At 44.4% G+C, this 15,217-nt stretch overlaps 2 protein-coding genes across 2 annotated transcripts; one reads left to right on the plus strand and one right to left on the minus strand.

Annotated features, from left to right (window-relative positions):
- The first annotated feature begins 1,542 nt into the window (after positions 1 to 1,542).
- Positions 1,543 to 4,687, plus strand: LOC124046046 (tubulin alpha chain-like). The gene is made up of 4 exons (XM_046365996.1): positions 1,543 to 1,672; positions 3,048 to 3,270; positions 3,368 to 3,516; positions 3,621 to 4,687. Exons 1-4 carry the CDS (start codon positions 1,670 to 1,672, stop codon positions 4,599 to 4,601), a joined length of 1,356 nt encoding a protein of 451 aa, XP_046221952.1. The 5' UTR covers positions 1,543 to 1,669; the 3' UTR covers positions 4,602 to 4,687.
- A 59-nt stretch (positions 4,688 to 4,746) lies between these two features.
- Positions 4,747 to 10,510, minus strand: LOC124046045 (melanocyte protein PMEL-like). Its single transcript, XM_046365994.1, has 12 exons — positions 10,353 to 10,510; positions 8,856 to 8,951; positions 8,525 to 8,671; positions 8,034 to 8,168; positions 7,718 to 7,879; positions 7,212 to 7,556; positions 6,781 to 7,008; positions 6,549 to 6,674; positions 6,330 to 6,438; positions 5,839 to 6,044; positions 5,522 to 5,612; positions 4,747 to 5,225 (listed from the first exon to the last, which is right to left on the minus strand). The coding sequence occupies exons 1-12, from the start codon at positions 10,411 to 10,413 to the stop codon at positions 5,057 to 5,059; spliced, it is 1,875 nt and encodes a 624-aa protein (XP_046221950.1). The 5' UTR covers positions 10,414 to 10,510; the 3' UTR covers positions 4,747 to 5,056.
- Positions 10,511 to 15,217: the final 4,707 nt, after the last annotated feature.

Consider the following 15,217-nt stretch of genomic DNA (forward strand, 5'->3'; position numbering starts at 1 on the left):
CCCTACAGTGGAATATGTTTTTTAAGCAGGAACGGCAATAAGAAGTAAGCCACAGATACTGTAGACATGGCTGTTGATTCCAAACACCTCTTTTGAAAGCTTTTATCATAATCACAAAGTCCTTAAAGCTTTAATATGTTCACGGAGATAACCAGTATAGGCCAACAACTGCTATTTGACTACATTGGAAAACCATGAGTGCGATCCATAGATTCCATAGTGGACCACTCCCATCCAGCTGCTGTTTAACTTCAGGGCTCCTTGTCCGTCATCTGTTGCGGTGTGGGAATTGTATAGGCATGAGACCACACGTCTTGTCCGCACCTTCTATAGTGGACCCAAATCACACTCACACTTTACTGTTTTAACACACAATTGACATTCATGTTTGTTTCTTGGTAGCTTACCCAGTGAGCAAAACTGGTCAAAAATATGTGATTTCAACCAGTTTTTCTGTTAAAATGAAGTCTTTTCAACCTGTTTTGCTCACAGTGTATATTTAGAATATTCCAAAATAAAGCTCCAAAGACAAACAAATTGCTTGTTTCAGATACTTTTGAGTGGATTTTACAGAGGGGCTGTAAACAAAGCAATTATTCACTTTACAGTATTTGTGTTGTTTTTGTATGATTTCACCTTTATTTAACTAGGCAAGTCAGTTAAGAACTTACAATGACTACCAGACAAAATCCAGTACTCAGGATAGTCTGACAATGCAGGCTTTTCAACCCTGGGTTGTCGTGTAAATCCTTCAGGACAGTCTGTGTGGTGATGCAGACTTATCAGCGAACTCAGACCTGAGCCCTTGAAGTCAATACATGTTTGGTCATTATGGCTATATTCAATTGGATAGATAGCAGAAAGAATAAAACACGTCCTTAACAACGTATACACTCAGGCCAGCCCAGTGCATTCAGGAGCAAGACACGGTGATCACGTGATCAGCCCAGAGAATATAGGACAAAGAGGGAGGAGAGATAGGAGGAGAAAAATAGGCTTCAGCAGCATCATTGGACCACTGGCTCAGCTTCAGTGAGATAGCGTCCTTCCCTGATTCTGTCATTTTAAATTATTTATCTGGTACTGTTCTCTAAAAGGACTTTGGACATAAATCTATATATAACCATAATTTAAGATGTGGGTATGTTTTAGGCTGTCCTATAGTGATAGATTGGAAGATTTCTTTGAGCATTCTGACCTTCAGTACCTTCCAACACTCCCATTGATTTGCAGTCAATACTCTTAATGCTAAAGCTGTCCCTACACCTAAATATGGGATTGCTCACTCTCAAGGGTATTCATGATAAGATGCATTTTTAATTGGGGTGAACTATATATTCAAAAAGCTTGACACAGGACATAGGGTCAATTTACTACCTTCCATTCCCTGAATTACATACCATTTAATAATTATCATAATGCACAATTCGAAAAAATATACAATTAGCATAAAAGCTTCGTTTTAAAAATGTCATTTTCACACTCAAATAGGCGAATTACACAACGCACACTGCCTGTGCATAAATCTGGAAGCGCCGCCCCTCTACAACAGCAGTTGTTGCGTCGACCCTGACGGGCAGAGAATACGCTCATTCATTCAGACACAAATAGGGATCTCTCTGCGTATTGCTTTGTATTTTCCCTTGTTGTTCGATCCTCCTTAGAAAACATGGTAAGTTACGTTGTTTTTTTCAGCAATAATAAGCCTGAAATAATTACGTTTTTGATGTTTTCTAATGAGAATTTATACAATTATGAGACAATATTACACCCTAATTGTGGCTATATGGGTCGATTCTTATTGTCTCGGACAATGAATTCTGGATTGAGGGGGATTTTGAGCATTTTCGTGCAGAATATTTGTTTAGACTGCATTAGCGTTTGGAAATGGTATTGCATGCTATTTCGGTTTAATGTTTAATACAAGGGTATTACATAAATTGGTATGGCAGTGGAATGAAAGAACAAGGGCATTATATTTTGCATGCAGAAGTTGTGCTAGCTATTGAAAACATGAATTATACAATGTTCATCATAGGCAGCAACATTTATTTATCCAGGAAATGTATTTAAAATGGTAATAAAATGGGATTATATTCTCACTGTCATTCACTGTGTTGCTAGGTGTGGGAGGGCAGACTGGGTGGGGACAGAAGGGGAATATATGTCTCTCTTCTGTAACAAATGTCTAACATTATGTCTAGTTTAACCCTGAAAATAAACCGATTCCTCTCCAGATGCCAGCTGCATTTGAATTCCTTAGTGATGTAATATGACTTTCTTGTCAGTTTAATAATGGCCATATGTTTATAGATGGCAAGTTTCCTCTGCTATTGGTCTCCATTTATACTGTTCTTCAGTTTACATGTAGACTACCCAGTCTTCCACTAGGTGGTGTTTTTGGCAAGTGTACATTTTTGTCAAATGTATTGTAATTCTGCTACATTAAAACCTCTTAAAGGATCGGCCCATTTAAAAAAACATTTTTGCCTACAATTACATACCCAAATCTAACTGCCTGTAGCTCAGAACCTGAAGCAAAGATATGCATATAATGTAGGAGAATTTAACACATTATATCTGGTAAATACTAATAGAAAACAGCGTTTACATTTTTTTGCACCATCATCTTTGAAATGCAAGAGAAAGTCCATAATGAATTGCTCTAACCCAGGCGTAATTTAGACTTTGGCCACTCGTTGGCTTTAGTCTGATCCAATGTACTATTGCATATATGTTCAAAATGTTGTATCAAAACTGCCCAAATGTACCTAATTGGTTTATTCATACATTTTCAAGTTCATAATTGTGCACTCTCCTCAAACAATAGCATGGTATTCACTGGAATAGCTACTGTAAATTGGACAGTGCAGTTAGAGTAACAAGAATTTAAGCTTTCTGCCCTTATCAGATATGTCTATGTCCTGGGAATTGTTTTTGTTTTTTACAACCTCATGCTAATCACATTAGCCTACATTAGCTCAACCATCCCGAGGATGGGACACTGATCCTGTAGAGGATGAAATATTTTTCCATTTATTTTCCAGCGTGAGTGTATCTCTGTCCATGTGGGTCAGGCTGGAGTCCAGATTGGCAATGCCTGCTGGGAGCTCTACTGCCTGGAACATGGGATCCAGCCTGACGGACAGATGCCCAGTGACAAGACCATCGGAGGAGGAGATGACTCCTTCAACACCTTCTTTAGTGAGACTGGGGCTGGAAAGCATGTCCCCAGGGCTGTGTTTGTAGACCTGGAGCCCACAGTCATAGGTAAGCTTCCTGGTTCTCATTCAATTGAAATAAAGGTATGTCAAAAAGGATTTCCACTGCTTTCTTGAGCTCCTTAATGTTCATTTTCTCTCCTCAGATGAGGTGCGCACTGGGACCTACCGCCAGTTATTCCATCCTGAACAGCTCATCACTGGCAAAGAGGATGCTGCCAACAACTACGCCCGTGGACACTACACTATTGGCAAAGAGATCATTGACCTGGTGTTGGACAGGATCCGCAAACTGGTGGCTATCTCTGAATGAATGAATTACATATTTGATCAACTATCTGATCAGAATGTGGAAATCGGTTGTCCTCCTTTTATTGACATATTTCTCTTTCTCTTCAGGCTGACCAGTGTACAGGCCTTCAGGGCTTCCTGGTTTTCCACAGTTTTGGAGGTGGCACCGGCTCTGGTTTCACCTCCCTGCTGATGGAGCGCCTGTCTGTTGACTACGGCAAGAAGTCCAAGCTGGAGTTCTCCATCTATCCAGCTCCCCAGGTGTCCACAGCTGTGGTGGAACCTTACAACTCCATCCTGACCACCCACACCACCCTAGAGCACTCTGACTGTGCTTTCATGGTGGATAATGAGGCTATATATGACATCTGCCGTAGGAACCTCGACATTGATCGTCCCACCTACACCAACCTCAACAGGCTCATTAGCCAGATTGTTTCCTCCATTACTGCTTCCCTTCGATTCGATGGTGCCCTTAATGTTGATTTGACAGAGTTCCAGACCAACTTGGTGCCCTATCCCCGAATTCATTTTCCTCTGGCCACCTATGCCCCAGTCATCTCTGCAGAGAAGGCTTACCATGAGCAGCTCTCTGTCTCTGAGATCACCAATGCCTGTTTTGAGCCGGCCAATCAGATGGTGAAATGTGACCCTCGCCACGGCAAGTATATGGCTTGTTGCCTTCTGTTCCGTGGTGATGTGGTGCCCAAAGATGTCAATGCTGCTATTGCCACCATCAAGACCAAACGTTCTATTCAGTTTGTTGACTGGTGTCCAACTGGTTTCAAGGTTGGCATCAACTATCAGCCTCCCACTGTAGTCCCTGGTGGAGACCTGGCCAAAGTACAGAGGGCTGTGTGCATGCTGAGCAACACCACTGCTGTGGCAGAGGCCTGGGCTCGTCTTGACCACAAGTTTGACCTAATGTACGCCAAACGTGCCTTTGTGCACTGGTATGTGGGTGAGGGCATGGAGGAGGGAGAGTTCTCTGAAGCCAGAGAGGACATGGCAGCCCTGGAGAAGGATTACGAGGAGGTAGGGGTTGACTCCATTGAGGGGGAGGGAGAGGAGGAGGGAGAGGAGTATTGAAATGTCCCTGCAGGCAAGACATTGTCAAACATTGTTGCTGTTGCATGATCTGATTATGATACCTAATAAAATATTTAATTCAATTAGCCATTTGTGCTCTTGGTCTTTAATCACAACATTATTTTGACAAATAGAAATACAATAGTGCAGTTTGGGGGGATTTTAATGGGGGAAAGATATTAAAATGTATAACTTCACCGTAGATTCCACTAATATTCACTGGTCAAATCTCCAGTATAAAAATGTTAAATCAATGTTGATCTTACCATACATATGCTCTTTGAAAATGTTTAGTTTGAGGGAAATAAGCCAAATTACACACAGTTAAAAAATAAATGTATAAAAAGTATAAAACAAAAAACAAAACATGTCAGATGACTATATGTGCAAATAAAATGTTTCTTGGGCTGTTGTTTTGTGTGTATTTGGCAGTTGAATGGGTTGTTGTTGTCCATTCACACAAGCCTGTCATCGAGCAGTGGGCTGTTCTCTACAGGAGCCTGTCGACTCAGAAGGTTCCAAAACAGCAGAGGTCCAGAGCTCCAACCAGGACTACTCTCAGCGCTCTGGGAGGAGGAGCCAACCACAGACTCCTCCTTCAGAGGACGGTAGGCTTTGAAACGTCTGTGGAACAGAAAGAGAACATTAAATTACATTATATTTTTTACTAAGCTCACTTGACAAAAATGTGTGAATCTTAACGTGTCTCCCCTGGTGAAATAACGGATAAAAAGGTCATTAGAAAGGTACTATCAATGGTACAATATGACGCATACAGTTGCCCTGAGACATGGCTGTACAGTGTAAACAGACACCATAAGTGTCATGTCTCAAAGTAAGCGTTACAGGTTATAGTTTGTGGTGATATGGAACCCTTCAGAAAGGTGTGACAAGTTTAGACCAATGTTGATGTGACTCACTTGTAAGTGTAGGCCACGGATCCAGTGACCAGAGCAACGATCAGGACCCCTATCACCATGGCTACAGTACCCACTGAGGACAGACCGGAACCTGCCAGAACACAGACAATAATGTATGTTAAACAACTTCATATAACAACTTCATATAACAACATATTAAAGTATATTCATTATTTTCCAAACAATAACAATACGTTTTGGACTGGAAGGCATTGGACTGATTGTCCCTGGGACCCAGGTATGAGACATGGGTGGTGCTACCACCCAACATAGCCTCCATACAGAGATGTGAAGAGCAGACATGTTACAGTACATACCCATGGTCACGCTAACTTTGGCGCTGGTGACTGCCAGACTGACATCATTGGTCATGGACACATTGATGCAGAAGATGCCAGAGTCATTGAAAATGTGGCGCAGTACCAGCTGGCACTCAGAAGAGGGCGACACTGTGTTGCACATGGTGTGGACTGGCATCAGACAGTCTGCATCCGACACCAACATACACACCTCTGTGGGAAGGCTTGGTGGAAAACAGACACAGGGTCAGAAACACTCAGTGCAACAATAGAAGCCGGTTTCCCTGACCCAGACTAATCTTGGACTAAAATGCAATAATAAAAAATAATAATCCAGGACTAGGATTAATCTGGGGAAATGAAACTAGCCCTGGTGCTTAACTGGTGGGATTTTGGCCTGTATTCCTTACTGATTTGTCTGTGGAACATGATTCTGCTTAGAGAAATAATGACTGCTTTGATTCTTTGAGACAGTCACCCTTTAATTGCTTTGGTGCAGGAATGCTCACCTCCCATGGCAGGTGACAGTTAGATCCACTACATTTCGTTCAACCTCAAATGCATCAGTCTTGATCAGAGCATTGTCCACTTGCACTATCTTCAAACTCTCAATGCCCTCTGACAACAAAAACATAAAGACGGGATGTAATAATCCTCAATGTTAATCAAATCCAATATTAGGAAACCACAAGATGGAGATTTAGATGTCCTTAAGACAGTTGACTCACCAACAATGTCAATGCCAGCGCAGAAGGACCCATAGCGATAGATCACACAGTCATCATCCTTGGGTTTTTCACCTGCTTCACGCTTAACAACTATCACCACGGGAGCTTGGGCGGTAGCGGCCCTCCCTGTATCAGGAGAAGAGTGACAATCCAACTATTTAAAACACCTTAGACACACAATTGATTCCCTTAATTCATCAATTAACATGTTACGTAGGTGTTTTGAACACACCAGCTGGCTCTACTTCAGAAGCAGCTGTTGTTGAACCAGCGGAGACAGTTGAGGTGTCAGGGTTGACTGGAGAAGGTGTCTTTGTGTGCTGAGCGGTGGAGGCTCCCACCTCAGTCGTGTCCTCCTGTGTATCAGTCTCAGCGGGGACTGAGGGGCCTACATTTACTGTAGCTCCCTGTGTGGCCGCCGTTACTGGAGCAGCTGACACAGCCGCAGCAGGAGCTCTCACTGGGGAGAGAAACATGACCATTAAATTTCCTATTTTCTTGGTCAATTCTGGCAACGCCTACTACGTATTGGGTGAATGTCAAACGTATTTCCCCCACGATTCATCACGTCCTCTCTCCTTGGCGAGACTAAGGATGCAAGGAACCCAAGTAAAGCCTTTTGACATTCACTTCTGGACTACAGCGTTTCAAGATGAGAATTACCTGTCGTGCCTGCCAGGTTGGCAGGCCCAATAGTGACAGTGCTACCAGTGGGGATAACACCAGCTGGTGTGGCACATGCTTTATCAGGGATAACGGCCTGTACAACCACCCGGGGCTTGAAGCCGCCAGCCACTATGTAGGTATGGGTGACAGTCAGCTCTCTGGAGATGAGAGCTCCGCTGCTGTCACCAAAGTCCCAGTTGTATGTGATGTCAGCGTCACTCAGGTACTCGCTGGGATCGTGGAGACTGATGGTGAAGGCTATCGCTCTGTTCTGGACGAAGCTCAGGTCTGCCTCGTTGATGTCGTTCACTTGGCTCATCGAGACGGCAAAGGGGATTTGATCTAAAGAAACAGAAATAAATACCCTCAAGTAACTTCTAGTAGCAAGTATTGTTGTTTTCTACGTAGTTGAATAAACATGTGCATTTTAAAATAGTACTAAAATGTGTTCATTCATTCACTCATTAAGTCATTCAATTTGTTCACTCATTCATTCTACTAACCAGTGATGGAGAACTGTGTGGAGGCGTATCCCAGAGGGATGAACTTCTCGTGGCTGCGGTAGTGGTAGATGACAATGTCCACTATGTAGGAACCCAGAGGGACATTGTCTGTCCCGATGGTGAGGGAGGAGGAGGGGCCATCAGACACCTGCCAGTACTGACCTGTGAGGCAAAGAAAAGGAAACAGCTTTGCATGCTTATAACAGTGTTATTACATGGTTATTAAACGTCTATAACACTCCTACAAGACAAAGTGAAACACGTTAACGTGAATACTGTAGGCCTAATAGATGAGAGTGCTTGCAGCTGTACTTACCCCATGTCTTCCATACAAACACATACGGGGGGGGTTTGTCACCACCCTTCCTGAAAGGTGTGCCGTCGGGGAAGACTCCGTTCCACTCCGTGTTCTGTGCAGGATACACTGGCTCAGACTGATGGTAGCGTGTTCCTAGAGGAAATCAGAGGGCACGTTGGTTTCCGCTTTGTCTTTAGACAGAGGAGTATGTACTATGGATATGTCGTGTCTAACCTCAAAACGTTCATTTTTGCAGACAGTAACTTGGCACCGTAGTTTCCAAAAGGAAAGAACAATACAGATGTTGTAGACTGTCATGAATTATTAATGAACAATAGCTGTCCAGAAGCCAGCACTCATGCAGGATTTGGCTCTGGGCACCAAGATTACTGTATAAGTGACAAAAGCCCCTCACATAGCCAAAATCTCTAATCTTGTTCACAAGACTCTTCCTCCCAATAAGCCTAGGGATGAGGTCATCAAAACCCAGTCAGTCCTTGAGGACTTACCATTGACGGTGAAGTCCTCGGCCCACACCACCTCTCCGTCGGGCATGACCTTCTGGTTGTGTGGGAACTGCAGCTCGATGGTAAAGGTCACCTTGGCTGCAGTCAGGGTCGGTGCGTCATTGCCCACAATGAACTTTACCTTGCCACCTGTTGAGAAGAATGTACACTTTGAATTGAATATCATAAGTATACTATTTCACAAGAACAATTGACTTACTTTACTTTAAAACCCTTTTGTCCACAGAGATATTCCTGATAAATAAGAGGACATATGTTATTTAACCATCAGTGTATTTAACATTGTGTTGAGACAGAAGAAAATTGTGCATACCTTTCCAAGAGTCTTTGTAGCGAGGGTCTTCATCTTTCCACACTGGATACATTTTCGTATTCCATGATGGATATTGAGTGAAGCGACTTTTGGGCTCTGGAATATAAATGATAGAAATGACATAAGTAAAATACATGCACAGTCAGCATTTATTCATTAGTGTTGAAAAGGCCGGAGATGGTCACACTTTCGGTTGCAACCAAAGGAGGGGGCTTAGCTCTGACCTAGGTGACTGCTTATCCCAAAAGCTCTACAATCCCCCTCAATCCTATTCATGTGACTGTCAGCTGAGTGTGTACCATAACTTTACTACAGATTAGGGCTAAGGGAGAGGATTGTCTTTGACATAAGGACCAAAGAGGTCAAACTATTTATATTTAATTGCACTGATAAGCACGGACTATTTTCATAAATGCATTTTTTTTTAAATCAATAATCCCCCCCAAAAAAGACACATCAAAATGATAAACCTAAGTTAGATTTACCTCTGGTCATCCATACACGGCACCCTATAGCCAAAATAATCATATCCCAATTGGGGGAGACTGTAAAGTGATTATCAAGGATATGATTGTTAGAATATGCTACTGTAATGTGCAATGATCCCACCATCGGTAGCTGACTGATACTCTCTATATTGTTCGGAATGAATGCAAACTACCGATTGGTGACAAAGGAGACCCTTCTCTCTTGTGCTTTAACTATTTTATTTCAAATCTCATGTGACTTGCACAATGTTGAAGGTTAGTGCATTGAATCTTCCTAGAGGCCCTATTACTGCAATGATGCTTCCCCATAAAATCAAGGATGCCAACAAGACTAATTCATATTTGTGCAATGTTTGCAAAGTATTTGGAGAATAAAATGTACAATCTTAATTGAAACGGTTTTTAGTCCAGGACTAGGTTTAATCTGTGTCTGGGAAACTGACCCTTTGTCATGCAAAGGACACATAGTGCTGCACTGAGGAGCCACTGTCATAAGAGTGGCTAAAACAAAACCAGATGCAGTGTTTCGCAATACACAGCACTACTGAAAGGTTTGAATGAAACAAGTGTTAGTAAATTATCATCATATTGTGAAATACTGACGCACCACAGCCTGAGGTAAGAAATAATGCCTTATTGTAACTTCAAAATATACTTTCTTATAAACATAAAATCTAAGTATACCAGATTATCTGGTATACATAATGATATCCAGAGTGGCTGTACATATGTAGCATCTTAATTTGATCACCCTGTTGCAGGATAACTTTCCTGCAATGCAGGAAATGTAAAGCTTGTAAGTGTATTTTAGGTTTAAAAAGGCTTTTGAAGTTTGTAATTTCCACTTTGAAATATTAGACTTAATTTTCCCTTACGAAAAATGTGTCAACCCCCCACAAACATGCCCATTAATTATAATACACACAATAATTCACATTTCCTGTTGCTGCAGGATCATTTTCCTGCTGTAGTAAACTGGCTTAAATTAAGATCCTACATCTGTACTTACTTGCTGCAGCAGATGAAAACAGTGCCAGCAACAACACTGCAAGAACTGTCCCCGTCTTCATTCTAAGAGTGCACACTTCCTTTCCACATTAAATATGGAATATCCCTTTTCTTCTCCTCCAATGCAGGTCGGAACAAACTCACCAGACCATTGTGATTCCTGGCTTTATAAATTATTTAATCTCTGGCCTCACAGCAGTAGTACTAAACCCCTCCTACCCCACTGAAACTGTGGTCCCACCTCCCCAAAGGCAGTGGTGTAATGTTTGGGGTATCTGTACTTTACTGTTTATATTTGTCAACTTTTACTTAACTGTATTTCTAAAATAATAATGTACTTTTTACTCAATTCATTTTCCCTGACACCCAAAAGTACTCGTTACATTTTGAATGCTTAGAAGGACGGGAACATTGTCTAATTCACACACTTGTCAAGAGAGCATCCCTGGTCATCCAATACTGCCTCTGATCTGGTGGACTAAACACATGCTTCGTTTGTAAATGGGTGTGAGTGTTGGAGCTTGCCCTTAACTATCCGTAATTATTTTAAATTATGCCGTCTGGTTTGCTTAATAAAGGAATTTGACATTATTTATACTTTTACTTTTGATAAAGTATATTTTAGCAATTACATTTACTTTTGATCCTTAAGTATATTTTAAACCAAATACTTTTACTCAAGAAGTATTTTACTGGATGACTTTCACTTAAAAGTCATTTTCTATTAAGGTATCTTTACTTTTACTCAAGTATGACAACTGGGTACTTTTTCCACCACTGCCCAAAGGCACTTGGGTGTGACATGTGTGGTTTTTCTAGAACAGTATAGCAGGGCTCATTTACATTAGGCACACAACAAAAAGGGGATTCAAATATATTTTACATACACATTTTGGTTGACCTGTGTAGAACATGTCTACAAGGTTTCAGAAGATACCTGAATATATGAGACATTTAACTTGTCTGCTAACACATGATAATATCTGGGGAGTGATATGCATCACAGTTAAAAAAAGAAGACATTACTCAAACATAATACACCTGTAGTGATTATTTCCCACGAGGCTGTGCAGTCTTGGGACCCATGAAATTGTCTTTCTTCCTCTTGGTCTCCATACTGTAGCCACATACACTCACCATTACCTACACATACAGTATAAGTCAACTTAGATTCATATAGTATACATTACTGTGATATATTATGGATGGGTGCAACAACTTGTGAAATCATCAGTCTACATTCCCAAGGCTGTGGGGCTCTGTTAGTCTTAGGTTAGGATACCAAAGGTTCATGCTGCCTTGTGAATGTAGTACTTCCGGGTTGGAGCGAGTGGTCGCATCGGCACTTCGCTCCCGCAGGAGACTGTGCTAGCTAGCCAACGCTAGCCAACGTCTTTTGAATAGAACTCAACAACCCGGTCGCATTCACAGGTAGTATCACATTTTCACTTCATTTCATTACAGTACAACGGTTTGATCGTAGCTAGCTACATAGCTAGCTACATAGCCGTCTTTGTATCAAAGATAATTGTGTAGTCTAGAGCGATTTTCTAGGTTAGCTAGCCAGCTATTGTCGTTCTTTTAACGCAACGTAACGTAAACAACACTACTAGCTAGCCAGCTAGCCCCCGAATAGCAGCACTGCAGAAACTATTACACTCAACGGAACGACTTGATTAGTGTAGTGTCAACAACGCACCCACTGCCAGCTAGCCTACTTCAGCAGTACTGTATCATTTTAATCATTTTAGTCAATAAGATTCTTGCTACGTAGCTTAACTTTCTGAACATTCGAGACGTGTAGTCCACTTGTCATTCCAATCTCCTTTGCATTAGCGTAGCCTCTTCTGTAGCCTGTCAACTATGTGTCTGTTTATCCCTGTTCTCTCCTCTCTGCACAGACCATACAAACGCTCCACACCGCGTGGCCGCGGCCACCTAATCTGGTGGTCCCAGCGCGCACGACCCACGTGGAGTTCCAGGTCTCCGGTAGCCTCTGGAACTGCCAATCTGCGGTCAACAAGGCAGAGTTCATCTCAGCCTATGCCTCCCTCCAGTCCCTCGACTTCTTGGCACTGACGGAAACATGGATCACCACAGACAACACTGCTACTCCTACTGCTCTCTCTTCGTCCGCCCACGTGTTCTCGCACACCCCGAGAGCTTCTGGTCAGCGGGGTGGTGGCACCGGGATCCTCATCTCTCCCAAGTGGTCATTCTCTCTTTCTCCCCTTACCCATCTGTCTATCGCCTCCTTTGAATTCCATGCTGTCACAGTTACCAGCCCTTTCAAGCTTAACATCCTTATCATTTATCGCCCTCCAGGTTCCCTCGGAGAGTTCATCAATGAGCTTGATGCCTTGATAAGCTCCTTTCCTGAGGACGGCTCACCTCTCACAGTTCTGGGCGACTTTAACCTCCCCACGTCTACCTTTGACTCTTTCCTCTCTGCCTCCTTCTTTCCACTCCTCTCCTCTTTTGACCTCACCCTCTCACCTTCCCCCCCTACTCACAAGGCAGGCAATACGCTCGACCTCATCTTTACTAGATGCTGTTCTTCCACTAACCTCATTGCAACTCCCCTCCAAGTCTCCGACCACTACCATGTATCCTTTTCCCTCTCGCTCTCATCCAACACCTCCCACACTGCCCCTACTCGGATGGTATCGCGCCGTCCCAACCTTCGCTCTCTCTCCCCCGCTACTCTCTCCTCTTCCATCCTATCATCTCTTCCCTCCGCTCAAACCTTCTCCAACCTATCTCCTGATTCTGCCTCCTCAACCCTCCTCTCCTCCCTCTCTGCATCCTTTGACTCTCTATGTCCCCTATCCTCCAGGCCGGGTCGGTCCTCCCCTCCCGCTCCGTGGCTCGATGACTCATTGCGAGCTCACAGAACAGGGCTCTGGGCAGCCGAGCGGAAATGGAGGAAAACTCGCCTCCCTGCGGACCTGGCATCCTTTCACTCCCTCCTCTCTACATTTTCCTCCTCTGTCTCTGCTGCTAAAGCCACTTTCTACCACGCTAAATTCCAAGCATCTGCCTCTAACCCTAGGAAGCTCTTTGCCACCTTCTCCTCCCTCCTGAATCCTCCTCCCCTCCCCCCTCCTCCCTCTCTGCAGATGACTTCGTCAACCATTTTGAAAAGAAGGTTGACGACATCCGATCCTCGTTTGCTAAGTCAAACGACACCGCTGGTTCTGCTCATACTGCCCTACCCTGTGCTCTGACCTCTTTCTCCCCTCTCTCTCCAGATGAAATCTCGCGTCTTGTGACGGCCGGCCGCCCAACAACCTGCCCGCTTGACCCTATCCCCTCCTCTCTTCTCCAGACCATTTCCGGAGACCTTCTCCCTTACCTCACCTCGCTCATCAACTCATCCCTGACCGCTGGCTACGTCCCTTCCGTCTTCAAGAGAGCGAGAGTTGCACCCCTTCTGAAAAAACCTACACTCGATCCCTCCGATGTCAACAATTACAGACCAGTATCCCTTCTTTCTTTTCTCTCCAAAACTCTTGAACGTGCCGTCCTTGGCCAGCTCTCCCGCTATCTCTCTCTGAATGACCTTCTTGATCCAAATCAGTCAGGTTTCAAGACTAGTCATTCAACTGAGACTGCTCTCCTCTGTATCACGGAGGCGCTCCGCACTGCTAAAGCTAACTCTCTCTCCTCTGCTCTCATCCTTCTAGATCTATCAGCTGCCTTCGATACTGTGAACCATCAGATCCTCCTCTCCACCCTCTCCGAGTTGGGCATCTCCGGCGCGGCCCACGCTTGGATTGCGTCCTACCTGACAGGTCGCTCCTACCAGGTGGCGTGGCGAGAATCTGTCTCCTCACCACGCGCTCTCACCACTGGTGTCCCCAGGGCTCTGTTCTAGGCCCTCTCCTATTCTCGCTATACACCAAGTCACTTGGCTCTGTCATAACCTCACATGGTCTCTCCTATCATTGCTATGCAGACGACACACAATTAATCTTCTCCTTTCCCCCTTCTGATGACCAGGTGGCAAATCGCATCTCTGCATGTCTGGCAGACATATCAGTGTGGATGACGGATCACCACCTCAAGCTGAACCTCGGCAAGACGGAGCTGCTCTTCCTCCCGGGGAAGGACTGCCCGTTCCATGATCTCGCCATCACGGTTGACAACGCCATTGTGTCCTCCTCCCAGAGCGCTAAGAACCTTGGCGTGATCCTGGACAACACCCTGTCGTTCTCAACCAACATCAAGGCGGTGGCCCGTTCCTGTAGGTTCCTGCTCTACAACATCCGCAGAGTACGACCCTGCCTCACACAGGAAGCGGCGCAGGTCCTAATCCAGGCACTTGTCATCTCCCGTCTGGATTACTGCAACTCGCTGTTGGCTGGGCTCCCTGCCTGTGCCATTAAACCCCTTCAACTCATCCAGAACGCCGCAGCCCGTCTGGTGTTCAACCTTCCCAAGTTCTCTCACGTCACCCCGCTCCTCCGTTCTCTCCACTGGCTTCCAGTTGAAGCTCGCATCCGCTACAAGACCATGGTGCTTGCCTACGGAGCTGTGAGGGGAACGGCACCTCAGTACCTCCAGGCTCTGATCAGGCCCTACACCCAAACAAGGGCACTGCGTTCATCCACCTCTGGCCTGCTCGCCTCTCTACCACTGAGGAAGTACAGCTCCCGCTCAGCCCAGTCAAAACTGTTCGCTGCTCTGGCCCCCCAATGGTGGAACATACTCCCTCACGACGCCAGGACAGCGGAGTCAATCAACACCTTCCGGAGACACCTGAAACCCCACCTCTTTAAGGAATACCTAGGATAGGATAAGTAATCCCTCTCACCCCCCCCTTTAAGATTTAGATGCACTATTGTAAAGTGACTGTTCCACTGG

The sequence above is a fragment of the Oncorhynchus gorbuscha genome, linkage group LG10, assembly GCF_021184085.1.
Source record: "Oncorhynchus gorbuscha isolate QuinsamMale2020 ecotype Even-year linkage group LG10, OgorEven_v1.0, whole genome shotgun sequence".
Classification (NCBI taxonomy): Eukaryota; Metazoa; Chordata; class Actinopteri; order Salmoniformes; family Salmonidae; genus Oncorhynchus; species Oncorhynchus gorbuscha.

Excerpts from the sequence above, each read along its gene's own strand:
- LOC124046046 (XM_046365996.1), top strand. Across the intron at positions 3,271-3,367 it reads CCTGGAGCCCACAGTCATAG|ATGAGGTGCGCACTGGGACC; the intron begins GTAAGCTTCCTG and ends TTCTCTCCTCAG. Across the intron at positions 3,517-3,620 it reads TGGACAGGATCCGCAAACTG|GCTGACCAGTGTACAGGCCT; the intron begins GTGGCTATCTCT and ends CTTTCTCTTCAG.
- LOC124046045 (XM_046365994.1), bottom strand. The coding sequence starts at position 10,413 with ATGAAGACGGGGACAGTTCTTGCAGTGTTGTTGCTGGCACTGTTTTCA. Across the intron at positions 6,045-6,329 it reads ACTGTCACCTGCCATGGGAG|CCTTCCCACAGAGGTGTGTA; the intron begins GTGAGCATTCCT and ends TTTTCCACCAAG. Across the intron at positions 5,613-5,838 it reads CAAAGTTAGCGTGACCATGG|GTTCCGGTCTGTCCTCAGTG; the intron begins GTATGTACTGTA and ends GTGTTCTGGCAG.